The sequence below is a fragment of the Narcine bancroftii genome, chromosome 4 (genome assembly GCF_036971445.1).
Source record: "Narcine bancroftii isolate sNarBan1 chromosome 4, sNarBan1.hap1, whole genome shotgun sequence".
NCBI classification, from domain to species: Eukaryota; Metazoa; Chordata; class Chondrichthyes; order Torpediniformes; family Narcinidae; genus Narcine; species Narcine bancroftii.
In genome coordinates this window covers 248,785,860-248,813,347 of record NC_091472.1, presented here as the reverse complement: position 1 = coordinate 248,813,347, position 27,488 = coordinate 248,785,860, and the positions used below count along the sequence as shown (strand labels likewise).

Here is a 27,488-nt window from a genome sequence, read left to right as displayed (position 1 = left end):
CTCAGTACAACTGGAATGGTTCAAAAATCTGTGCTTTGGTTGAAAGGCTCAGTTATATCACCTGCAAACTTTTCATAATAAGCAGAGTGCTGGGCTACTGCAAGAATGGCATCAAGATACAAGATTCCTTTTATTGTTATGTAATAGCACAGAATATGCCTTCTGCCTACTGTAAGGCAGGCAAAGAGACACCATTAGTGTTGCTGGCAGCCCTTACAGTGAAAGAGAAGCAAGAGAGTCTCTTCAGCGCTGCTGAGTGTCCGTGGCCTCTGCGGCCACACAGACCCCTGTTTAGTCCTTCAGCACCCGAGCTCCAGATCCAAACCTCCAATACGATCAGGAAGTTTTCAGTTCCTGAGGTCCTTCAGGACCCCTTCTTGCCGTCAATGCCCTCTTGATATCTGGCTCCAATGCCTGGTTCCAATGACCCAGTCTCCCGCAGCCCATAGCCTGAGTGAGTCCTGCGACTGCAAGTTGGCACCTGAGCCCCTTGCTTGTCTGCCACTGTGGTCACTATCCTGTAGGGTTGTCTTCTCTGCTTCTCCTTCTCAATGGGGGAGTGTTCTTCCTATTTCTGGTGCCCCACACTTCCATTGCTCATCTAGAGCCTGCCAACCTTCAAGGCCTCTGTCAACATCGGCAGCTCCACCTCCTACGGTTGCAGGATTTTAAAATAAAACACTGCTGGCTCCTATAACAAGCTATTTAAAGCTTGTATGGAGCTGTCGGCATTAGCACTGAGTGGTTGAACTCTTTGGAGCAATGCTGTATCTCCATTCTCCGGTTTCCCTCGGTCTACACCAGCAGCAGTGCTGCCATTTTTGTTACTGACATTGATTTATATGAAATGTTTGGGATATGTGCTTCTCTGACAGATTACCTATTCTCTAGTATGTAACTTACTCAAGAGTGTTAATCACATGGAACTAAATTCCAGAAACCCAAACAAATTCTACCACAGACACTGAAACGAAAGATCTGGGTTGTCGGTATCTCACAATAAATGAGCTGATGTCCCTTATAATCCCCCCTTCTAAATGTCTATAACATGACAGTTTCAATCATTCCTGCTCCAAGAAACATGGTGAGAAATGGAAAGGAGATACTTTCCAACCATTGTTTGATATGAGCTTGACCGAAAGGAAGGTAAACTTTCTGATGTGAATGTACAACAGGTTGTTTTAGGAATGTATACAAAATGTAAAAATAATAATTTATTTTCCTAATTTGTTACATTTCTTTCCATTAGGCACAAACCAAAGTCAGAAAGAAGGTGATGGGAGTGCTAGACATATATGGCTTTGAAATTTTTGAAGTAAGTTTGAAAATCAATTATATCATAATTTTGAAGCTTTGATTTGGATTTACAGACACTGCTTCATTTAATATTGGTTTAAATAGAACCTGAAACTGCATCCAATGTCTATTTTTTTGTGGGAGCCACAGTATGTTACTCATTTCAGAAGCCATACTTCAGCTAATCAATTTCCTCTGTAAAATATCAAGAAACAGAGTTAGAAAATAGGAACAGGGGAAGGCTATTTGGCTTACATTTTGTGACTGTTTACATTAGGTTCACCTTAGATTTATGGGCCAGCATATCGTGAGCATACAGACTGACCAATTGGGCAAAGTTCTGGCCTCTCATTCGCTCAGCAATTAATAGCAATGGATTTATACTCCTTCAATGACCACTCACCCCATTGAGTGATAGATTTAGGAATCATCACTCATGATGTCCTATAAATTAGTGAATATCTATATTTAAAACTGCATTAGAATAAGAAGTTGTATGGATGGAAGAAGTGTCAGCACAGATTCACCAGAGCGATACTGGGGTCAAAAGGTCTAAATTGAGAGTAGAGATTGATTGACCAGCCTTATGTTCTTTTATTATAAGACACTAAATTGGTATTTCAGATGATTCAAGGGCTTGATGATGCACATAAAGAGAAACATAAATGGCACTCCAGTTTTAGACTTAGCATGTACATGTGGTGATGCATCAAAGGATTTTATCTCAGGGGAAAATACGAATTTAGCGCTCGCTTGTCTAATACTCCGATATGACATGGGTATATTTTTATTAGGTGAGGAGAACGAACCAAGACATGAAGATTTGATAGAGCCATGGAATGGCCAATTCCTGTGTGAGGTTGAAGTATCAAAGCATTGTATTGACAATGATTGATGATATTGTAATGAGCAATAGATTTTCCTCAGCAAATAGATTTTACGTCTTCATGTGAGGCAGGTTTTTCTCATGTTACTGTATAACAGGTTTAACTGTTCTGAGGTGGTCTTGGCAAATGGAAGTGAGGCCTGAATTCAATTAAAAGTGCCAGCATCATAGTTGATCCTATAGGTTTTTAAAAACATAAAATGTGTATTCATGGAGTGACTGAAAATCACTGATCAATGTCGTAAGCAGTTATAGAGTTGCCCCAAATTGCAAATATTGGTGACAACTTAGAAATACATGGTAAACATATTGCATTTTGATTAGTTAGTTAAATAGACATTGTTGCAAGATAGAGAAACACATTTCTCATGTACACTCAATGTTCATGTTCATATGGTGGAACTATTTAAATATAACGTCTGATAAGCTGGTAAAACAAAAAAAAACTGGGCTGATGTCTGGCTCATTGGATATGGATTCCTACACTTCTTTTGACTCAGTAGGCACCTGATTCCTGCACTGCCTTTCACTCACCGAGGCCCTAGATCCCACCCTTCCGGCTCATTGTGGCCCCGTATCCCTAACTCCCTTCCACAGCAGGGCACCAGTCCCTTCCACACACAAGAGTGCCTAGTTTCTGCACTTCCTGCTAATTGGAGCCCCGGATCCCACACACCCTTCCACATCAAGACCCCAGGGTCATCCACCAGAGGCCCTGGCTCCCACCTTTCCCGCTTTCTGGGACCCTGGATCCCACATTCTCTTCCACACCACGCTCCCTTCGATCCGCCAGGGGCCCTTAGTTCCAGCTCTTCCTTCCATTTCACCAGAGGCCTGGTTCCCATGCTGCTTTCCACTCACTGGGTTCCTGGTTCCCACATCCTTTTCAACTCACCTGTTTTTGTTGGAGTACTCTTCTGAGATTTATCTGCCTCTGTCTCCTACACTACCTTGAAATTTACCAGGTTTCCTTTCCTTACTTTCCCTTTAAACCTACTGGATTCATTGGGAATTTATGATTCTATTGTGACATCTATAAAAATAAAAATTTGAATTTGAAGTGTGTTGGAATACGAATGCAGTGACATGCAACAGTGCAGAAAACCTGCTCATCTGGGATCACCAAAGTGGCGACCGTGTGGAATTAATGGTTTTACTGACTAATGATTCTCTAATAGATGCGAGTGCTTTATCTGTTGGTGGTTGATGTTGTTAACTATATAATGATTTTCTCATATAACATTCATGCATGAGGCTGTAGTTGTGTTCCCATGGCAATGCATTTCAGTGGTTTCTGTTTGATGGCAGTGTAACCATTGGATAAAACAGCAAATTGTCCTTCCTCTTTAAATTAAGGGAATTAATTTTGTGTTTTAATGTGGAAATACATTGTGGAGAAAATTTCAAGTGACAATTGTACAGCCCAATTAGAAGGCTTACCTATCCCTTACAATTTTTTGCTTTTTAAAAACAGCCTGCATATATTCATCAAAACTTGTGTCGATAGCATTAGTTTCTAATTTGTAAATCTTGACACAGTTGACTACAAATAAAATATTGTTGCTGTGATAAGTTGTGGCTGGTAGCCAGTAAGCACTATTTTTAACATTGACCTTAATGAATTCTGGCAAGTGTACTTTCAGATGTGACCAGCAAAGTGGACTAAAGCATCAAAATGGCTGTTGCTCAATGTAAAAATAGCTGAAGATATGGGGATCAGTTTACCATATATGAAGTTTAAAATTAGCTTCGAAAAGAGCGTGGCTTTGAAAATCCTGAGACACTGTGGGCTGAGCAGGGTTAATTGCTAACCACATTGGGGATTTTTTTTAAAAAAGGAACAGGATTGACAGGTGGCCGTTAAATGCTGTAATTGAAAAAAAATTGTACCCACGTGTAAGACTGTGTCTTCATGCTTTTAATTTAATACGTAATCATTAATCATCAGGAGTTTATTTTTAGTGATCTGAAATATTACAGAAAAGAAATGGAATGTCTGATCTCATGCAAACAATGTTTTTGATGAATGCAGTAAATTTACATGTCGGAAAAAAAGCACCTCGTCACATTCAGTCATGTGCTTTGAAAGCTTCAGATCTTATTTTGGTTGAGGTTTTGAACAATTGTATTTGCAAAAGAGCTCCAAGCCCTGCAGGCATTTTATAAAATTGAGATGTCTTTGATGTGGTCATCACAGAAAAAACCCTCCCCACCATCGAGAACACCTACAGGGAACGCTGCCGTTGGAGAGCAGCAGCAATCATCAAAGACCCACAACACCCAGCACACACACTATTCTTGCTGCTGCCATCAGGAAAGAGGTTATAGATGCCACAAGAGTCACACTATCATGTTCAGGAACAGTTGCTCCCCCTCCACCATCAGACTCCTCAACAACAAACTCAATCAGGGCCTCATTTAAGGACTCTTACTTGTGCACTTTATTGATTTTCTTCTTGTTCTCTCTGGATTGAACAGTCAGTTTGTTTACATTCACTATCTGTTTACAGTTCTTTATTTGTTTACATGCTTTACACTGTGCACCTTTTATTTTTTGCACTACCAATTCATGGTAATTCTGCGTGCCCGCAGGGAAAAGGAATTTCAGGGTTGCATGTTATGTCAGTATGTACTCTGACCATAAATCTGAATCTGATGTGCACACAGGACAAGACTTCAGCATTAACATCCTGTCCTTGATGAAATATCAGGCTCCACCAATGGCACCTTCAACATTTTCTCACTAATTTCTGAGTTGATTTTTTGCAATCAGTTTTTTAACCATTTGTGGTTAAGTACTACTTACATTGAGGCTTTAAACTGTGTCTTGAATTTGGAATGAAAGGTCTGTGAAAATTCCCAGTATACCAAAGAAAAAAAGTAGCTGATACCTCTGAATTTAGTGTTAGCAATATTCTTTTTAAAATATCATTGTTCTCTTTAAAATTTTATTTTATATTTATACATACAGCACGGTACAGCCCACTCACCCATGCCCTCCAAATACACCAATTAGCGTATAATCCTTGTACATTTTTTTTGAAAGGTGGGAGGAAACCAGAACACCCAGAGGAACACAGACATAGGGAGAACATATAAATTCCTTATAGACAGCACCAGATTTGAACCTGGGTCATTGGTGCTGTAATGACCTTGTGCTAACCTTGCCACACATATTTGTCTCAAAATGAATGTTAACGTTTAGTTTTAGTATATAGTGCAGAAATTACTCCTCAGCTTTTGTATATATTATTCATGAAATCTCATTTTGTAAGTTTCTCATTTTGTAAGTACTGTGTATTAATATATTTATTGATCTTCAAAGCTCTTTTGCATAAACTTTCGCCAATGTCATGTCATTTATGGATTCTGGTTTCAAGCTTTTATGTCACGTGCCATCTGCATTGGTTGCACAGTCACAGGGTTTCTGCTGCCGGGTGATTAACATGATCGACAAAGGTCATCACAAAAAGGAATTGAAAATGACAGAAGTGCGAGTTAAAATATAATAAAATAACTTTACAAGAGGTTTCTAGAAATCTCTAATTCAGTGGCTTCTAAAAACTATTGGGCTCGGTAATGGCAATTTTCACACTGAAAGTGAATGAGAATCAGGATTTATTGTCATGAGCAAGTCATGAAATGCAGTGTTCTGCAGCAGGATCATAGAGCAAATGTATATATTATAACCACATTACCAGAAAAAAAAACCAATAATAGTGAACAAAAAGTAAGGCAGAGCCTTTGGTTCATTCAGGAATCTGATAGCAGCAGGGAAGAAGCTGTCCTTGTACCACTGAGTGCTCGTCTTTAGGCTCTTGTATATTTTCCCCGATGGAAGAGGGGAGAGGGCACGGCCTAGGTGGTTGGGGGTCTTTGAGGATAGAGGCTGCTTTTTTAAGACACCGCCTTTGTAGATGTCCTTGATGGAGTGAAGTCTGGTGCCTGTGATGTCGCAGGCTGAGTTAACAACCCTTCTAGATTTTATTCTTGTCCTGGGAGTTGGCACCTCCATACCAGGCAGTGATGCAACTGCCAGAATGCTCTCCATGGTACCGGTTGGTGTTTACATTGGTTTTCAGTGATAGAAACTTAATAAAAGAAATACAGGACCATGATGGATAGATGGAATAAAGATGAATAATTGACAAATAAACAATAGTTGGGTGGGACTGAATAGCCACTTCTTGTTCTTGCAGAGAAGGGATCTAGGTGTGAAGGGTAATATATGGTTATTCATGATTAAAGGAGACAGGCAGTAAATTTACAAGAGAGGATGTTAAATGCAAACTCTACATGTTTGGCTGGACAGCATTCTCTAAATAGAATGGGACAAATGACTGGGCAAATGGTGCTGCTGGGTGCTGTTGTTTGTTGACTGCCTTGTCAGTCAAAGCAATTCTCTTTGTTCTGATTAATCTGCTGAGCTGTGAATCAATTGTGAGAGAATGAATGCTTTTATTGTTGTCGTGTCTGGTTATCTCAACAGAGATTTAGATGTGGTGATGGTGATTGGATGAGAGAATAGGCGGCTGCTGGAGATCATGTAAAAGAAAAAAACTGGGCTCCAAAATTAACAGGAAAGATCAGTGGAGATACGGATTAAATCTTTCCGATTGCAATTTGAGTAAAAGTGGCTGTAATTATAACTCTGAAGTGCTGTGAGTTGATGGCAGGTGAATGACAGGGGGAATACTCTGCACGTAGCAGTCTATTTAAACAATTTACTTTGGAAGAGTCTGCGCAAAGGACAATAGTGCAGAACCTTCAACACTGAAAAGAATAGGGGAGAAGATGAAGCAAGACGTGATCAAATGGGCTTAAAGATTAATATATGGAATGAGGGTCTTATCAATAGCTTCAAACTGTTTGTCACTAACTGTTTTGTAATGATTCTCAAAGATTAAGCATGTTTTATTCAATTGAGACAAAGAAAGGTTATGCATTTTAGTGAGATGGACAGATTCATTCAGATGTTGGCCAACCCACCTGCAACAGCTGGCCAGCAACACCAGAAAGCTGACAATGTAGCAAGGACTCTGAAAGCAAATCAGGGATGTGAGAAGAGGAAATTCACTAAAAGGGCATTGAGATTTAATTTCTAACAGAAACTGCTTGTATAACATTCACTCTCTCCTGTTAGATGTAATTAAAATATAGGGCAAATTCTGGTTTTCAGATTTGTAGATCTACCATTATTCATTCACTGATTCTAGTGTGCGGAACATCATGGCCCATGAACCAAGTGTACTCCAGAATTCATGATGTATGCTTCTGTGTTTGAAAAATTTGCAACAGGAAAAGTAAATGGAAAAGTTCTAACCCCCATAAATTGATGCAAAGCTGAACAGAAATGAAATAATTTCTACGGTGGTGCATTGTCAAATTGATTTGCTATTTTAAAAATTATGCATGTTATACCTAACAATTGATAGACTTCTATTTTAAAAGATAACCCATAATATGTAATTTTCAACATGCCTTTTAGTTTTTGGGGAACTATATTTCCTTGCAAATTTAGATGATTCCCAAACTTCATTGGTACAGTGAGATAATTTTAATATCTGATACACTCTGTTTTTGAACGGACATCATATTAGACTTTCCACTGGAAAATCAATTCTGCTTAGAACTGACCTTCTACTTTGGGATCATACCTCTGTGTATGTTGATGGTCTATTCTCTCTTCAAGCAGGGACCAACGTATGTTTCTGCACTGGAATCCTGATTGGAAGAGGGTGCTGGGGTAATAACAGAAGGCCCACAAGTGCTCAGATAAAGATGAGTGGTCTTAGGAATTGGATGGTGTCAATTGGGAAATGGCACAGCTGTGAGATTAGGTCTAAATAAAACCACTGAAATAATGTTTAAATGTTTATTGCAAGGACACTCCGACTCTAAATTCCTGGCATTTTCTTTCCAATCATGTCAGATGTGCCCTTCCTTAACACCTACCCACCATCTTTGTTTCTTGCTTATATTGGTATATATAATTTACACTGCTGCCTATCGTGGGCCCATGTGCTGCTGTTATTATTAGAATTTCCACCTAAGAATTGCTGGGCCACTTAGTCACTTAGAGCAATTATAACTGGAGGGCTTATCAACAAAGCATTGTCCCCAAAACTATCCCTGTGTGAAACATGGTTAAGTAACTTACAAAGGGATGCATTGAAACCTGTTCTATTCTGTTGGGTAAGTCTAACAAGATGTCTTTGGGAAACAGAGAAAGATATCAATGTGAGGTGGCACGGTGAGCATAGGTTAGGTCAGTGGTTCCCAACCTTTTTCTTTCCACTCACATACCACTTGAAGTATTCTCTGTGCCATAGGTGCTCTGTGATTAGTAAGGGATTGCTTAAGGTGGTATGTGGGTGGAAAGAAAAAGGTTGAAAGCCACTGTTTTAATTGTACCTAATTGACTTGTTATGTGCATGGTTTCATAGCTCCAAAGGAAATGGGCCAATGACAATTTTTCTCAAACAAAATATTTCAGTAACAATTGGGTCTAGAGCAGTGATTCTCAACCTTCCCTTCCCACTCACATCCACCTTAAGCAATCCCTTACTAATCACAGAGCACCAATAGCATTGGGATTACTTAAAGTGGTGTGTGAGTGGAAAGAAAAAGGTTGGGAACCACTGGGTTAGATCAATGCCTTTACAGCGCCAGCGATTGAGACCAGGGTTTGAATCCCGCGCTGTCTGTAAGGAGTTTGTATGTTTTCCCCATGTCTGCGTGGGTTTTCCCTGCAGTTGTGGTTTCCTCCCACCGTTCAAAATGTACCGGGGGCGCAGGTCAATTGGGTGTAATTGGGCGGCATGTGTTTGTGGGCCGAAATGGTCTTTTACTGTGCTGTATGTCTAAATTTAATTTAAAAATTTTAAATTTCACTTCTTACAAGGCAGCTATTGTGCCATCACTGTGAATGTTCATAAATCCTGCTCACATGTCAGTAATCAAGGATGTATTCAACAATTTAAGATATGCGACCGCACAGAACCCTCATCGGATGCTATAAATTCTTGATGGAACAGCTAGGAAAATGGTAGAATCAGCCACTTTACTGCCATGATGAGAGATATATTTTATAAATTGTTCTCCAAATTACATTATTATTTTTAGTATTAATTTGGATTTATACATTTCTGATACTTTTTTTAATTTTCTTTTTGATTTGCAACAGAACTCTGTAAGTATGAGCTGTTTGCAGTGGCAGCTTCGCTGCATGTGGCATTTTAATTTACTTAATTCATAATTTAATTCTTAAAAATAGCTTGAATGATGCTTTACAATAAAAAGCTCACTTGAGCTACACTATGTATATAAATCTGCTTCATGGCATTTGCAGTTTGCTTCATTTGTTAGGCTCTACAGCTTCAATGAATTGTTATGGCAAATTGTCTCCAGGATTTATGTTGCTTGTGTATGTAATCAGTCAATGCTACATGCTAATTGTTGATTGTTGGTAAATAAATGTTGGTAAATATGCCACTGTAATCTCATGCACAGCTTTTTAATTGCCCTTACAGAACAATAGCTTTGAGCAGTTCATAATCAACTACTGCAATGAGAAATTGCAGCAAATCTTCATTGAACTAACTCTGAAGGAAGAACAGGAGGAGTACATCAAGGAGGTAATGTCATTAACAATTATTGGTTCAATATCAGAGGAAGGTTCATTCTGTGCTAAGTTTGGTGGTCTCAGTTAAAGCAGTAATTGGGAGCTAGGATTGGATGCTTTGTAAAGTATTTGATTTGCTGTAAATGCTTTGAGACAATATGAGGTCTCAAAAGTGCTATATAAATGCAAATCTATTGTTTGGTTTTGCAATCTCTGGACTGAGATGAGTAGAAAATTAGTCAAAGTTTCAGTTCTCTATTGCAGATCAATAGCCAGATAGTCTTTGGAAGCCTATTGTAAACTGGCTTAGTGAAAGATAATGTGTGAAGGTGAATATTGTTTGTTGCCAGTAACTTTGTACCTGTTTAACACAAATCTCTAGAATTGAACTTCTCCCCAGCTTCTGGATGAACAGCAAAATATGCATGGAATAACTGGCATCACTGATAACTGGTCCGATGGGTGGTTGTTGTCTGTTTCTATTTGTTAAATGCTGCTTAACATGCATTGGGCTGTGTTGGCTCTGTCATTACACTAGTTCAGCTTATTTATAATATTCACCATCTGTTACCAACTTTCTTCAATGAATTATTACAATTCTGAAATTATTGATTGAAATGATCTTCTCTGAACTATTCCTCACATCCCTGGTTCATGAATATGAGGCCTGTGTTTATATTAGATAATGGTTTGACTTTCTCTGAAGTTTGATTGGGTGCCTATAGAAATCTATGATAAACAAATAACAATATTTCTAATTGTGACCAGCTATTGGGGTCATCGTGCGTCGGGTGTACATCAATAATGCTATATGAAATCTGACCATTTTATTAAATTATGACTTTTGGGTTGGGACATCCCTTTGCTTACTCCAACTTGTAATTTCTCTGCCATTCCAACTTCTAGCTAACAGCTTTGATCTTCTAAATAATAATAAGATGCTCCCAACTTCTGGCCCCCTCACACTGCTCTGCATTTTTGATGCTTGTGTGAAAGGATCGAGTGCAGTAAGAAGTGATGGAAAAAAGTGGATTTTTCTCAGAAAAGTGCTACTGTGCATTTTTAGTCTTTCTCTCTCTTTCATTCTCTATTTCTCTTTTTCTGTCCATCTTATATATCACCTAAGAATTAAATATGGTTCCTTCCTTAGACAAGTCGATTCTAAAATTGCTTTTTTTCTTTGCAATGGTACATTGTTCTATGGGTTCTAGAGCTTAATATATATATGCACCATCTTTCAGTCTCTCTTTTTCCCCTTTCCACTTTTCAGAAAGGAAAGAATATAATCTCTGCTCAATGTGTCCTCCAAAATATGTTTTATTTAACATTTGGAAATCTCAGATGGCCAAATCTCATGACCTAGTTTATGCTTCTGGTAAAAAAAAGACAAATAAAGTAGGAAATCAAGGAGCCGTTGGGCATGCAGCCAAATATGGTGGCTAAAGACAAGGTTGGTGTTCCATAACAGACATGGAAATAGAATGAGTGGAAATAAATGGAGGAAAATTTTAAAAAAGGACACAAATTGGAAACGTATGGCATTTCTAGGAGCCAGTATTAGAATGGTTATGATGGCTTGAACGTGAATGAGCAGGGAATAATTTTAAATTTCTCTCTGATATAAAACTCAGAAACATAGAAACGAAGTAGGCGGATGGCAACTTATTTCAGAAACATGTATTTTGGGCTGAAATGTACATGTATAGATCACGCCAATTTAAGATTTAATGGCTTTATTATGGAAGGAAACGAAAATGCTGAAAATCCTTAGCAGGTCAGCCAGTAACTGCGCGAAACTAACATTTAAGTCTAATTATTTAAATCTGATATTAAATTGGTTTCTTCATATATAAATGTTGTAGATGTCACATTTGTTTAGCTTTGATTGGAAAACTGTGTTTGGCAACCACCCTTTAGGAAGAATATCAGGGACTTGCAGAGGGTACAGAAGAGATTCATCAGAATGAAACAAGGGGTAATGCACTTTTTTTAATGGAGAAAGTCAAACAAAATTGGGCTTGTTATTGTTAGAACAGAAAGGTTATAGATGTTTTCACGGATCTGTTCAAGATCCTGAAGGGAATTTGATAAGAAAGTAGGGGGAAATTGTTGCTGGGCAAAAGGTTATGAATAAACAGAGGTTTGCAGATTCAGAGGATTGACAAAAAGAGCAATGGGAAGAAATACTCTGTTGCATGGATGTTGCTTGACCTTGAATGCATTTCCTGATAGGATGAATTGGATTGGACAAAGGACCAATGGCCTACTTTGTAATGACAAATACCCCAAGGAATTTGTTGTAATGGCAAGTGGTGATTCAGGTGTCTGATTCTAAAATACAACTTTTGTAACAGTAGCAATAAAATAAACTGATTAATAATTTACACTTCTCTTCCCTTGCTATTTTTAAAAATTAATTCCTAAACAATTTCCGCTATTGTTAGTGAAACTGGATTTCCCTCAGAAGTATGTCAGCAGGGGAAAAAGCTACTGTCATCACCATACTAAACAATAACATGACAGAAATCTTTTTGCTCATGAAATCATCTTGATCTTTTTGTTTTGAAGTGGGTGCAGCACTTAATAGATTATTTGATTTTCAGTTATCTATAAACTCTGCAAAAAAAGAACTGAAGTACATTATGGGAAATGAACTTTGATATATTTCATAAATCAAATTCTGTACACTCTAATAGTTTGGGATGAAAATCTGAAACGTATAAATACACCTGTCAACATTTATCATTTAAGGCACACATGTCAAACTCTGGCCTGCGAATTATATTTGGCCCGCAAGATCATTTCAAAAATGTATTAGAGGTGGCCCACCCTGCAGCGAGAGCTGATGCTGTTTTTTGGTAATGTCACCCCCCACCATCTTCCCCCTTCATTGCACATCCTTCCCCATTGTAACACGAGAAATTGTAACACAAGAAGTCTGTCGATGTCATCAGCCGGCAAGCCAGTTGGAAGGCTCCCCGCACAACCAGTCACTTCTCCCACCTGTCGAGCGGTGCGGCGGATAGGCCTGTCGGCGCGACGAGCATGGCAGGCTGCGCACGCCCCCCAGGCAGCGCGAGCCCCGCGCGACTGGCACCGGACGGCCCTTCCACAGCGCGAGCGCACTTCTCCCGGTCGCCACGGCCTTCAGCGCTTGCACCCGCGCGGACCCCAAGGACGGCTGGTTCGGCCCTGCTTGTGAAGAGAGAGATGGTGGCTGTCCACAAAGGCTGATCAGCAGCACGCTGGGCCTGAGTGGGTGGGTAAGCAGGGGTGGGCAGAGGGTGTAGGTGAGGAGTAATGGGCAGGGGAAATTATGGTGGTGCGAGGGGCAGTTAGAGGGAGGGATGAGTAGAAGGAGGGGTGGATAGGGAAGAGGTAAAAGGGGAGGGGCAGGGCGAGTAGGGGAGGGGTGATTAGAGGGTGAGAGACGGCTAGAGGGAGGAACAGGTTGAGGGGAGAGGCAGTAGAGGGGCGTGTATAGCATGGGGTGGGTAGAGGCAGAACGAGTGGAGTGAGGGGTGAGTGGAGGTTGGGTAAAGGACTGGTCAGGTAGAGGGATGGTGGGTCGAGGGTGAATAGAGGCCTAGAGCCTGAGGAGTGAGCAGGAAATGCTGAGTCCTGATGCAGGCCAAAATGGACACAGCCTGTGAATGCTGACTACATCTCCACAGGGACCAAATAGGTTTCCCTCAGGTCAAGCAAAGAGTGAACTTGAGCTACCTACTCCTGACCTGTAACATTATCCTCCTAAAGTTATATCCTAAAGTTTAACATTACATATGTTGAAAGAAGAGAAAACATGCAGATGTTGTTGAAAATTTTCAATAAATATTTAGTTCGGCCCTCGACTTAGTCCAAGTTTTTAATTTTGGCCCTCCGTGAATTTGAGTTTGACACCCCTGATTTAAGGGATAAAAAGTAATCAAAGCAAATATTTGACAGGAACCAGAATGGAAATTTTCAAGGTCAAAAAAAATTGTTAGACAAATTCTCAGACTAGGTAGTTGTGTTGGTGAATCTTCACCAAAAAATGTTGCTGTTTGCAAGTCACTGCTTAATAAGAATGTCAGGAGCATAAGCCACACAGGTGAGTCACAGAGTTTGGTGCTGGGTCCATTGTTGTCTATCATCTAAATCAATGATTCGGATGAAACTGCACTTGCCATGATTTGCAAGTTAGCAGATGACACTAAAGTCTTTGGAAGGGCAGCAGAATCCTGATCAATTGGGCAGTTAGCAAGAGGAATGGAATTTAATATAGAGAAATGTGAGATGTTGCATTTTGGGAGGTCTAATGTGGTTAGAACCTACACAGTGAATGGAAGGGATCTGATGAATGTTGTAGACCAAAGGAACCTAGGAGTATAGGTGCATAATACCTTGTAAACATTGTCACAGGTAAATATGATTGTCAAAAAGGCTTTAGGCATTGGCTTCATCAGTCAGAGTATTGGTATAGAAGTTGGGAGGTCACGTTGCAATTGTAAAAGACACTGGTGAGGCCCTATTTGGGGTATTGTGTTCAATTTTAGTCACCGTGCTGCAGGAAAGATGTTGTTAAGCTGGAGAGGCTTCAAAGAAAATTTATGAGGATGTTGCCAGCACTCGAGGACCTGTGCTTTTGAGAGACATGGAGCATGCTGGAGCTTTATTCCTTGAAGCACAGGAGTATGAGGGGTGATTTCATAGGTGTACAAAATCATGAAACGAATAGATTGGGTGATTATACAGAATTCTTTACCTAGAATAGGGGAATTGGTAACCAGAGGATATAGATTTAAGCTGAGGGGGAAGAGTTTTAATAGGAACCTGAGGGGTAACTTTTTTATGAAAAGGATAGTGGGTGTATTGAACAAGCTGCCAGAGGAGGTGGTGGAGGCAGGTATTCTTCCAAAGTTTAACAAACATTTGGGCAGATGCATGGATAAGGAAGGTTTAGAGGGATATATATAGGCAAAATGCAGGCGAGTGGATAGTGTGGGTGGACATTTTTGATCAGTATGGATAGTTTGGTCTGAAAGCCCTGTTTCCAAACTCGACAACTATGACTAAATAGAAAACTACACCACATTAAACAACATCTTTAACCTAAAGATCTACTTTGGCAACTGAAAGAAGGCAAACAGAAAGTGGGCATTGAGCCAAGAAAGGAGAGAAGGACTGATAGCACAATTATAATAAATGAGCTTTGAAGAGGCTTTCAAAGCAGGAAATGATGGAGAGCTCATGAGATTTGATGAGGAGATTGCAGGTAATAGATATAGCTAAAGATAGTGGGGATATACACTGAGATGAACGGAGAGTTTTAAGGAATGTAATGTAAGGCTGGGGGAGCTTGTAGGGTAAACACAATAAGGGCAAGGAGTGATTGAAAGGACAAGATGAATTTGCATTGAGGTCCTGGTGTCAGGGAGTTATAGATCAATGACAAGGACGAGGACATACCTATAGAAGTTAGTGCGGGAGCTTTGCACAGATTGGAGTTATGGCTGATGGTCATCTAGAAGAGAATGGTAACAGAAGGAGCCAGGCAGCAATGGGGAACATTTCACGAAGATGAGGCAAAATGCAGTGAAAGAGAAAAGAAAGCAAGAGAAAACTTTTAAGAAACCTGAGAAACTAAAGATAGCAAAAATCAGATGTGCTCATTAAATATACTGATAATTACTAAAACTTGACAGGTAGATCATATCTTTCCATACTTGTTAAGCTTTTTGGAAGACTCTACAGTTTAGCTCATTGTTGCAATTGTCAAAAGTCTCAAGGCTTTATACTTGAATATGAGATTTTGATTTTTCCATTCCTGTCACAGGTGATGTAAAAAGATAAGGAACCAAAAATATCTAGCAATGAATTACAGAGTGGATTTTCCTTCTGAGCACACTTACCTAGTTTGAGTGCAACCACCAAGCCAGAGACTGCTGTTACTGAACATAGAACATAACATCATGATACAGGCCCTTCAGCACATGTGCTGACCAATGTAACCATACTCCACAACATCCTTCTCTACCGCACACCCATAACCCTCTATTTTTCTCACGACCATGCGTCTATTTAAGAGTCTTTTAAATGTTCCTGTTGTACCAGCCCCCACCCACACCACTGGCGATGCATTCTAGGCGCTCACCACTCACTCTCTGCTTAAAAAAACTTCTGACATCTTCCCTAAATTCACCTTAAGCAGTGGTATTTGCGATTGTCACCCTGGAAAAAAGCTGCTGGCTATCCACCCCAGCTAAGCCCCTATATAAAGCTCTTATACTGGGTGGTATGAAGATATGGAAAGAAAAGATGTAAAATAAACAGAAAATTCCCTTTTGAACAGTACGAGCCAATTAAATTTTAAGTTAGAAATATTAAAAACGGACCCTTTGATAAGCATTCTACATGCCTAGTTCACTCCCTCTCTGAGAGTTTCCCAGAGTTTCGATTTGTTCACAGTGCATGAGGTAACCACACACAGAGACCTAGCAAAAAAAAAGAAGCAAAACCATCATGTGCTAGAATTAATTGATGGATCAAATTTGAAAGAAGTACCTCTTCACTCACTCTTCTGATTGAAAGAGCAGTCACAGTACTGCAGCACTGTAAGAAATTGGGATGAGAAAGGAAACAATTTACAAGAGAACAGTAAACACGTTTGAGATCTTAGCAAAATGGAGATGGCAAGTGAAACCAAGTGCCATCAGCATCATTGCATGTGTAAATGGTACTAAAAATGATCTTTGCACCTGGAAGTATGATAATAGATTTTAATACACAAGTTACTGATTTTCTGACTAAAAGCATTGCATATTATGCATTATTTTAATGAAAAGTTTGGCTAAATCAGTCAAAATATTTTCAGAAATACACCTTGTTCCATTGCTGTGAAACTGGGCAATACAAGCTTATGTACCCTTGCAGAAGTAGTTCCTTGTTTATCTTAGGTTTCATCTTTTTGAATGTAGATTTATTTTGTTGACCATAAATCTTAAGCTTGACCCAGAGAGAGAGAGTAATCAATAACAAGTATTTCCCATCTAGCTATTGACTGCATGCTATAATGTCTTTTAAAACTGTCTTCTTTTTCTGTGCTGTAGCCCCTTTGAACCCCTTTCTTGCTTGCTGCTATTGATGCCTTGCTAATGCCTATGCAAAGACTTCTTCCAGGTACTTATACTCTGTTTTTGTTCCTTAATAGGGCCATTCCATGTCTGCTCCGCTTCTTATAATGTTTCTGGTGTCTCTCTCTGTTCCCCACCCCCACCTCTCTGTTCAAACAATTGTTTCCTTTAGTGTTTCCATTATTCTTCTTAATAAAATGTATAATGAGGCTGTAGGAGAGCTGACTTTAACAGTAAAAATTGCACCCTCATTTTATGTGACTGCACTTGGGATTGATGTTCACATGGAAATGATTTACAAATATAAAAATGCATCTTTCACCTGAAGCAGCATCTATCTATGTCAGTTATTTGTTTAGGAAAATTTTAGATTTGTTTAGGAAGGCATGTGTTCAAGAAATGGCTTGCCTTGGAACAAAGACAGCATGCATCAAAGTGACTGAAATGACCTTATGCCATGACGTTTGTTCCTGGATGGTTTCCCATGAACTGCATGGGAAATTGACTTAGATTGTGGAATGGAATGGGAGCAGAATTGGAAACATTTCAAATGAATGTTCTTGTGTGGAGAATTCTGGCTGAGAGGAGTTTGGCAATGTTTGCAATTTAGAAGGCCTTTGAGTAATGGGGAAAATTATGCTCAACTAAAATAAAGAGGTAAACAGACGCAGTTGTTGGATAATTGTTAACGATGTTAAAAGAAGGTGTAGTAATGCTATTTTGACTGTTCATTTTTGACAGGGAATTGAATGGACTCACATTGAGTATTTCAACAATACCATCATTTGTGAGCTGATTGAAAACGTAAGTGGGATTTTTCTAGTTTGATTTGAGAATTGGTTATCACTTTTTAAATTTAGTAGCTTAAGCTTTGAAACATCAGAAAACTTTACAGAGATGGTAAAAATGTGAGAATTATAATTGCATGGAGTGATTGAAATACTTAGATACATGCAGTATAAGGGAGGATTAATGCAAGAGAGAACGGTATGGAGGGGCGATGTGAAGGAATGAAGAAGTAATTAAGGTGGTATGAAACAAACGTAGAGGATTTGGACTAAAAGTCTTGTTTCCCTGCTACACATTTTATGTAATTCTGGCCATTGGTTAGAGCTATCCCTAAAGCAACAGCAAGAGTATCAGCAAACATAAACTACTCCATTCTAGAATTCAGTATCTCTACTAACCAGTGAAGTGGGGGTAATCAGAGAAAAAAAAATACTGATACATCCTTGAACTGATCACAAAGGACCTTTTGATACTAGTTTGTTTTTAAAAAAATTTAGCAATACGGCAAGGTAACAGGCCATTTCGCCAGCCCATGAGCTTGTGCCTCCCAAATACATCCAACTAACTTTCTCAACCCATATGTTTTTAAAATGTGGGTGGAAACTGGAGCACCCTGAGGAAACCCAAGCAGACATGGGGAGAATTTACAAACTCCCAATCCCAAAATCAACATCCTTTGTGGATTAAAATTTACGTAGTTCTGTAAAAATTTGGAATCCTTTTGGGTTCCCAATATCAAAATTCTCACCAATTGGCTGGATGATTAAAACACATTTGTCAGTGCTGCTTAAGCATCACTAGATGCAATGATCCCCCTTGCCATTCTTTACCTCACATGGAATTTGTCATTATCTGCGGCATATCCTCTGGAGAGTACAGTTTGTATCTGAACACTAACTAACCTTTATTTTTAAAAAATAAAAACAAAATCTTGTAAAAACTGCTCCATGTAAGAGAGTTATAAATAGATATTGCACAAAACAGGCCCTTTAGTCACAATCCACACCAATCATCAACCATGCATTCACACTAATCCTATATTAATGACACATTTTAGACTCCCCGCATTCTCATTGATTCTACTACTCACCTACAAATGGAGAAATTCGCAGTGGCCAATTAACCTACCAACTGCATGTTTCTGGGATATGGAAGAAAATAAAAAGCTCCTGGAGAAAATTCATTGGGCCACAGAGTGATCTGCCAACTCCACACAAAAAGCATTGGGGTTATGATTGAGCCCAGATCTTGGGAAGCATGATGCAGCACCTCTATCTCGGTGCCACTCTTTGTGTTATTATTATGATGTAGAATAGTGCACCTCTTAATCGCCCCTCACCTCACTATACTGGCATTCTCTCCTCCACACTCTCAACCCTGATGGAGAGTCTCAACCTGAATCATTAAATATCGCTTTTCCCCCCTCCACACCAGCAGTTTGATTTTGCTCTAGATTACAGGACCTTTAATCTCTTCTGCCTCAGTTCAAAAAAGGGATGTTGCTCTTGATAAGAAGCTTCTCTTTCAGCAGTTAATTATTGCTCGGAGAAGGAGAAGATTGGTACTGAGTTCTATCAAGGTTGCATGTTTTGCAAATAGTGAAATGTAAATTTTTATTTGATATCTTGGGATGATAGTTACCCTTCTGCAAAGTTTGCATCACTTAGTACTTGTTCCTCCCTTGCTAATATCGGGTAAAAATAATAAAACACGTACATGAGCTCACAAATAGGTATATAGACATTTGCACACAAACTCTGAAAAAGCAATCATATGAATATATGAATATCCATAAATAGACATGTAGGTATGCATTGCTCTATGATAGTAAATTATATGGCTTGGTAATGTCTCAATCCTGCGTGCTTAATTTTCCAGAATATAAATGGAATCCTGGCCATGCTTGATGAAGAATGTTTGCGCCCTGGTACAGTGACGGACGAGACCTTCCTGGAGAAGCTTAATCAAGTATGTGCTGTACACGAGCGTTTCGAAAGCAGGATGAGCAAAAGCTCACGCTTCCTCAACGATACCACTTTGCCTCACAACTGTTTCAGGATCCAGCACTATGCTGGCAAGGTATGGAAATCTAAGCTACCAAGTTTGGTTTCTTTGTATTGAGGGTTCATGATCTAATTATAAATGAAGGAAAAGGCGCAAGAGATTACTTTTCGTGTCTGCAGTTTCATAAGATGTGGTAATTCCATAATCCCTTTTGAATTTTCAGTCCATTTCCCAGTCATTGTGGGTTCACATTAAATACCCCTGGTATCCAGCACCTACGGGAATTGGTAAATACCAGATAAATGAATTTTCCGATTGCTTGAGATTGCTTGTTGCGTGATTAGTGAACTAGTGGCGAGGTGCACCAATTAAAAACTTCAATTTTTTTAACCTATTTATTTTCTGTGATTTTTTTTTGCCAGTTGTTTGAATTATGGATAACAGGGATTTTACTATTTCATAATTGTCATAATTTCATAATTTCGTTTTCATAATTTGACGTTATCCGTTAGATTACTGGTTACTTCCAAAGTAGAATTAAGCATGCTTTGAATGCCATTCTGCTGTTTCTATTATTAATGTGACCTTGAGAGAAATTACGTCAGCAGATTTCAAGTACAGACACATGATTTTAAGAATTGGATATTTTGGTCTTAGATTCCGAACACCCTTTTGAGAATGATCTTGAAGAATTTAATCACAGCTGTTTTTTCACATGGCTGACTTCTGTTAAGTAACATGTTTTCTACTCATAATTGTATCACCAGAAACTTGACACCCTTGAACTTGAGTTCCATCACGCGCAACTTCCTGTTTTTGTTCAGCATTAGCGAAATGATCCTTTGCTATGTTGGGCTATTTTGCACAAATTGCATATGTCTGCCTTTGCTTGTTTCTGAGCTAACTCTCAAACACCTCCCCTGCCATGGTTTCAAGATTACCCTGATGTTGCAGTAATGTCCTTTTGCAATATTTGCTTGCTTGAATAGCCTGGAGGTTGAAATATTATTCAGTGCCTGGCAAGTCCTGTTTGTCATGTCAGACCAACACATTTTTTATTTTATTTTGAGGGTTGGCTACTACAAGGTGTTAAAATTCAGGAGGCTCAAGTCATCATAACATGTCAACCTTAAGCCATTAAAGAATGCAAAGGCCTTTTCTTTCCAAATTGAGTGCTGGAAAACAGGTTGATTGTGATCTTGTTTTTTGTCATAGCTGTTGGTGAATTATCCTTATATTTTCTCTACCAAACTGAATGTGATGGTAACATTCCCGATGAAGGACCCAGGGCTGAAACATTGGCTACTCTTTGCTTCCTATGGATGCTGCAAGACCTGCTGAGTTTATTCAGTGTAACTTGTTCCTACGTGATTGGTGTGCAATTGTTTTGAGAGCAGTTATATGTGGATCATTAATGTTTTTGTTTCATTTTCAAGGTGATGTACCATGTGGAAGGATTTGTTGACAAAAACAATGACCTGTTGTATCGCGACCTGTCCCAAGCCATGTGGAAGACTAACCATGTGCTTGTCAAATCCCTTTTCCCAGAGGGAAACCCAGCTAAGATGTCCTTAAAGAGACCACCAACAGCTGGGTCACAATTCAGGGCTTCTGTAGCAACTCTAATGAAAAATCTATTGACAAAAAATCCCAACTATATTAGGTAAGATTTGTTTTAAATTTTAAATAGTGTGCAACAACCTATAATGCCCTCCGTGAATTTATCTACTGGAGATCATGTGAATGTTATAAAATACTGGTTGTACCTCTCTTATCTGGTGCTCTGTGTTATGACAACTCCCATGGTCCAGCACGTTTGAATATGCTGCCGTTAGAACAAACTCCTTACAGATAGCCCGGGACTCTAACCCCAGTCCCGATCACTGGTGCTGTAAAGGCATCGCGCTAACTGCTATGCGAACTATGCCACCCCACAGTATTATTTCCTGTTTTATGCTTTGTTCTTACTTTGTGGGTTCCCTTCAGGATCAACTTCTGTTTTCCGACATTTTCTGTTGTCCGGCAATGGCGAAGTCCCAACGTCACCAGATTAAAGAGGTACTGCCTGTACGGTAATATGAAGCCCAGGGTCCAGACATTCCCTCTTTTATACCAAGTGGCATGATAGGACAAATGCTTCATGCTTCAATTTAAACCAGTGTGGCGGCTCACCACAAGGCAGGCGAACCGGTGTAAGCCACACAGCGGGGCAGCTGGCCAAAATGGCGCCGTTGGGGGGGGTTTCCCTTCCTTCCAGCTCGGGGCTCAGAAACCCGTGCTTGGGGACCACATGATGCCCGGGTGACGTCAGCGCCCTCCAGTGTGGTTCTCAGCTAGGTCTGGGCTGGGAGTATAAGTGCAGCCCAGCAGCCTGCAATAAACTAGTCTGCTCACTGAGCTCAACCCGTCTGGTTGTGTGTTATTGCAGGAGCAGAGTAGCCGCCGCTACACCAATAGCTCTCAACCTTTTTCTTTCCACTTTAAGTATTCCCTATGCCATAGGAGCTCGATGATTAGTAAGGGATTGCTTATGTAGATGGAAAGAAAAAGTTTGAAAGCCACTCTTCTAATCGTACCTAATTGGCTCGTTATGTGCACAGTTTCATAACTCCAAAGGAAACGGACCAAAGACAATTTTTCCTCAAGCAAAATATTTCATTAACAATTGGGTCTAGAGCAGTGATTCTCAAACTTCCCTTCCTACTCACATCCCACCTTAAGCAATCCCTTACTAATCATAGAGCACTTATGGCATAGGGATTACCATAAATATGCATGTATGATGCGTTTGGAGTATAATGTGACCCTCCCATTTTTGAGGGGGAAAGGGAGAAAAAAATTTACCCCTGTGTATAATATGACCCCCCCTCCCCTCCCCTGGTTGATTTACGCTGCCGCCTCTCTTCCCCCTTGCCCGCCTGATTTGTGCTGCCATCTCTCTTCCTCCTTGCCCACCTAATTCACGCTGCCATCTCTCTCCCCCTTGCCCGCCTGATTTGTGCTGCTGTCTCTCTTTCCCCTCGCCCGCCTGATTTGCGTTTCTGTCTCTCTTCCCCCTCGCCTGCCCAATTCGCGCTGGCGTAAATAAGTGTGTATAATGCACCCGCCCCCCCCCCCCCCCCCCGCCCCCCGAGCTCCAATTTTGGTACAAAATTTTTTGCATTATACACTGATATTTATGGTATTTAAAGTGGTATGTGAGTGGAATGAAAAAGGTTGAGAACCACTGATTTAAACCTTTTAGGAACTGCTTTTCTAGTAATTATATTGTCACTGCAAAAAGATTGTTCACAATGCAGCAATCCTAAACAAAAATGACAAAAAAAATATTCAGATGCCATCTTCTTCAGAATTTTGGAACATGTTGACCAGTTTCTGTTTTGGATGAAAAGATTATGATAATGGGTTGTTCTTGAAAGGTTAGTCTAACTTTTCTTTCCATTTGTTAACTGAACAGTTGAGAGCTGTTAATTTTCTAGTAAAACACAGAAATGCTGGAGTTACTCAGCAGGTCTTGCAGTAAAAGGAAAAGATATATAACTGATATTTCAGGCCTGAGCCCTTCTACCTTGAAGAAGGTTCAGGCCTGAAATGTTGATTATATATATATCTACTTCTGAAGAACATTGCAAGAGCTCTTTGAGTTACTCTAGCATTTCTGTGATTTTACTACAATTGCAATGCCTGCAGACTTTTGTGTTTCAGTCCAGCTGTTTATTTTGTTTTTATTTCTGCCATTTTACCTCTGTTAAAGGCATAATTTTAAAGTTTTAATAAAATACAGAATATAGGACTCAATTAATATAATAATAATAATACATTGAATATAAAATCATAGAAAAACATTGATAAGGTCCAAAAAAAAGTTAAAATTAAAGGAGAGTCTCTTCTCCCAGCACCTCCTCCCCAGATTCAAAGGGAAAGGGGATGGATAGCAGGGAATAGAGGGAAATAAAAAGGAAGAAAATAAAAAAGAAAAAGCAACAGGAGCAAGGTTCCACATCTCAGAGACACATCATTTTAAAGTGGTAAATTTCTATTAAGGAGTATACTAATTTACAAATATCAAAATAAATTATGCAATCTGGGCATTTATATAATCTAAATAAGGTTGCCAAATTTCGATGAACCTATCATATCTATTCCTAAAACTATAAGTAATCTACTCAAGGGGAATACAACTTTGCACTTCCATGTTTTAATAATCAGTGTGAAGTAGGGAATCGGGTTTCCATGTTTCCTGGCTATTGACAACACAATTTTAATAAATTTAGATTTACTTCTGGAGAAGTTAACTTTTATAACTGCCAAGTTCCCCAAAAGAAACAATTCCAGGCCCAGAGGGTGTCAAAGGCATGATTTGATCAATTAAATAATTATTTTTTTCCTCAATGATTAGTTAAACTGTTGCCTTATATTTCAGTAAATCTGAATTTTTAAGATTGTTAGGGATCCTCAATAAATACTAAGAAATGTACATTATATAATTTTTAAAAAATGAAACATATTGCCTGAATACAGCATCTGAAAGAATTTTGAGGGACATTTCGGAGTGAGTTCACTTTCCCAGAAGATTGGTTGTGGATCAGGTGAGCTGTCCAAGGAAGAAGGGAGATAATTCGAAAACAATATCTTATTACTTTCCTTTGGATGCTGTGTGAGCTGCTGAGTTTCTGCATTTCTGCATCCTTCAAAAAGAGAGGACTTTTAGCAAGTGAAGTCCAAAATGAGATGTACGATGGTGTCACTCAGTTGAATGCATATTGCCTTATAGATGCATCAAACCAAATGATCAGAAGGCTCCTCATATATTCACGGAGGGTCTTGTGCGCCACCAGATCAGCTATCTGGGCTTGATGGAGAATGTACGTGTGCGAAGAGCTGGGTATGCTTTCAAGCAGCTTTATGAACCCTGCCTGGAGAGGTATAAGATGCTCTGTTCACAGACTTGGCCTCACTGGAGGCAAGGGGCAAGGTATGGCAATCCTAGTTGGCTCTATTGCACAAATAGAACATAGAACATATAATAAGATATTTTTATTATTCATTATTGCATACAATTTTGAAAGCTTGTTCCCATGTTCCCATGCTACCTCAGTGGTCTGAACAGTAAGCAGTTGAGCCATTCAGAAAGGTAAGTAATTGACAGATTCAAGTATCTTTGCTTATCAGCATGGTCATTTCAGGATGACAGGTAGTTCTGGTTTTGTCAGTGCTTCGTACATATCGAAAAAATATGTAGATGGTGCGTTGGATTTTCTTTTAGCAATTTTCAGTCATGGGGAGAGGGGGCACTACAGACAGAGTGGGTACTACAGTCAGATAGTGGCACTACAGTCAGTGTGGGAGAGTGGGCACGACAGTCAGTGGAAGGATGGGTGCTACAGACAGAGTGGGCACTTCAGTCAAGGTGGGAGAGTGGACACCACTGCTGAGGTGGGAGAGTGAGCACTTTGGTGAAGGTCTGCTTGGGTACTACAGTGGTGATGGGAGAGTCCAGGTGGCACGATGATGGAGGCGTGCAGAAAGAGGCTACAGGAGGAGCATGACCACTGCAGTTGGCTTGAAAATTAGCATGGGTTCCTGCTCCTGATACGTATTTGGCCAGTAGACTTTGCTGGAGGAAAAATTAAATTGAGGATTAATCTACTTAGATTAAAATACCCCAGATTCAATTGTCGTTCTTTATATGTAGTTACAATGGAATGGTACACCAAGAATTCCCAGAATAAAATACAGCCAGTGTGGCTAATTCCAACACAGCAAGGTCCATAAACAGCAACATGAAAAAGATCAAATAATCTATTTCAGCAAACCTAGGTTGCAAGGTAAATATTGACCAGAACCAAGAATTTGAATTTAAATTCTGCTCACATTCTGCTTGCCATCAGTTGTCGTGTACTCCCACACAAAAAAAAACATTGATATCATGCAGGATATTTTATAAAGTCTTCACTTACCATCATTTTATCCTAAGTTTCTATTATGCGCGTACGAGCCTTGACAGTCTGTGCCAGTGGTTTAAAAAGTCTGTGGTGCTGTCAAGCTGCCCGTATTTGTCATCTTTAAGTGCAAGGCATCCTTCACTGAAGGACACTAGTGAGCACAGATCCAGATTGCTTTGCTACTGTCCTGACAGTTAAGGTCAACTGAAGCAGGCCAAATCAGTGCAAAAACTTCGTATTTCATACAACTCAGTAATTTGATAGTTCAAAGTTAATCACCCATAGTGAAATAATTATTTCCTCAATTTTATCATGAACTAAACATTTCCTTCACTCAAGGTCCCTTGAGTGAAGAGTTAATTCCAACTGATTAGCTGCATGACTAACAATTTAATTTGAATAGCACGAAGTATGTATTAAAACCAAGCTTTGAACATTTACCAATCACATTCTCAAAATGTTTACTTTTTTATATTTAACAGTGATCTTTAGTAACAATCTTGTTCATATTTTGCTAAAGGCATTCAAAAGGAGAGGCTTCATTTTAACTTCCATTGACTAAGACTTCTAATTATCTGTGTTTAATTAAAGGGATGGTGTTGAAGTGCTCCTGACTGAACTTCAGATCCCTTCTGAAGAGTATTCATATGGTAGATCAAAGATATTTATTCGAAACCCAAGAACGGTAGGTAATCCCCCACAGTAGTTTGCACAGTTGTCTCAGATTTCAGTAGATTCATGTATCAATAGCTGTTAAAAAAACATTCATTCATTATTTTAGGTCAAAAACTGGACTAGTGCAACCTTTTGCAATAATGAATTCAGTTGCATTTTCATTGCTTCTTTTTATTTTTTGATTCAAAAGCAAAAGCTTACTGCTTCTAAGTGTGTGACTTCAATTGACAAGAGATACTCTAGTGCTGGTATGTTATGTGTATATCAAGTTAATAACCCAACGGGTAAACAGACATAATGGCAGCAAGGGTCCACTAAATTGTAATGTTTAAACTGTGCAAAAAGAGGACACTTGGATTTTTGCATCACCTATCTGCATTTCAGGTTAATAACCCAACAGATAAACTAATTGCCAGTGGAAAACATTGAACCACCATAGAAAATAGAATGGTACAGCACACGAACAGGCCCTTTGGTTAATTTGACTGTATCAAACAAAATGCCCAGACAAAGGATGCACAAAATTGTAATGTTCAAAAAGAGGTCACTTGGACCATTGCATCACTGACTCCTCTAAAGTAATATCTTCTTATAAAATGTTTCTATTTTAACTTATACTCTTCTTGACTCCTTTCAATATTCTTCTGTATTCTGTTTCCATCATCTCTTCTAGGAGGGCATGTTGTTTCATAGGTGCTCTATTTTGCAAAAGATTATTCTATCTTTTCTATTTGGAACAACCTAACTTGAGCTGAATCGTCAAGTGGTTTTGGATGACTTGGATGTAATCTCATATGGCCAAAAAGTTACACTGCCTTGACCTTTGATTTGATCTTGATGATAACACTGCTGCATTTGTTTCTGCAGCTGTTTGAGCTGGAAGATCAGAGAAAGCGTCGTCTGGAAGATTTGGCCACGCTAATTCAGAAGATCTATCGCGGTTGGAAGTGCCGTACTAACTTCTTGTTGATGAAAAAGAGCCAGATCATTATTTCAGCTTGGTCAAAGAGACATTTTGTAAGTGGTTTTCATTAAAATCTCTTGTGCAGCATTGCTTTAAGAAGAGGCAATCCTCTAGATTGCTTGGCGTTGCTGTCCCTTCTTGCTGTTCTCCTGCCGAACTCTGGCACACCAATGTTCAGATCCTGCATCTGCAA

The 27,488-nt window shown here is 39.3% G+C and overlaps 1 protein-coding gene across 5 annotated transcripts in view; it reads left to right on the top strand.

The window, feature by feature from the left end:
- Nucleotides 1-27,488, top strand: part of myo1b (myosin IB) — a 312,780-nt gene that overhangs the window by 245,693 nt on the left and 39,599 nt on the right. For all 5 annotated transcript variants that reach the window (XM_069934623.1, XM_069934624.1, XM_069934622.1 and 2 more), the window contains exons 13-20: nt 1,250-1,315; nt 9,715-9,819; nt 17,660-17,722; nt 19,586-19,786; nt 21,148-21,374; nt 24,486-24,686; nt 26,248-26,341; nt 27,199-27,348. In XM_069934623.1, coding sequence (XP_069790724.1) covers nt 1,250-1,315; nt 9,715-9,819; nt 17,660-17,722; nt 19,586-19,786; nt 21,148-21,374; nt 24,486-24,686; nt 26,248-26,341; nt 27,199-27,348 — 1,107 coding nt within the window. The remainder of the gene's footprint in view (nt 1-1,249; nt 1,316-9,714; nt 9,820-17,659; nt 17,723-19,585; nt 19,787-21,147; nt 21,375-24,485; nt 24,687-26,247; nt 26,342-27,198; nt 27,349-27,488) is intronic.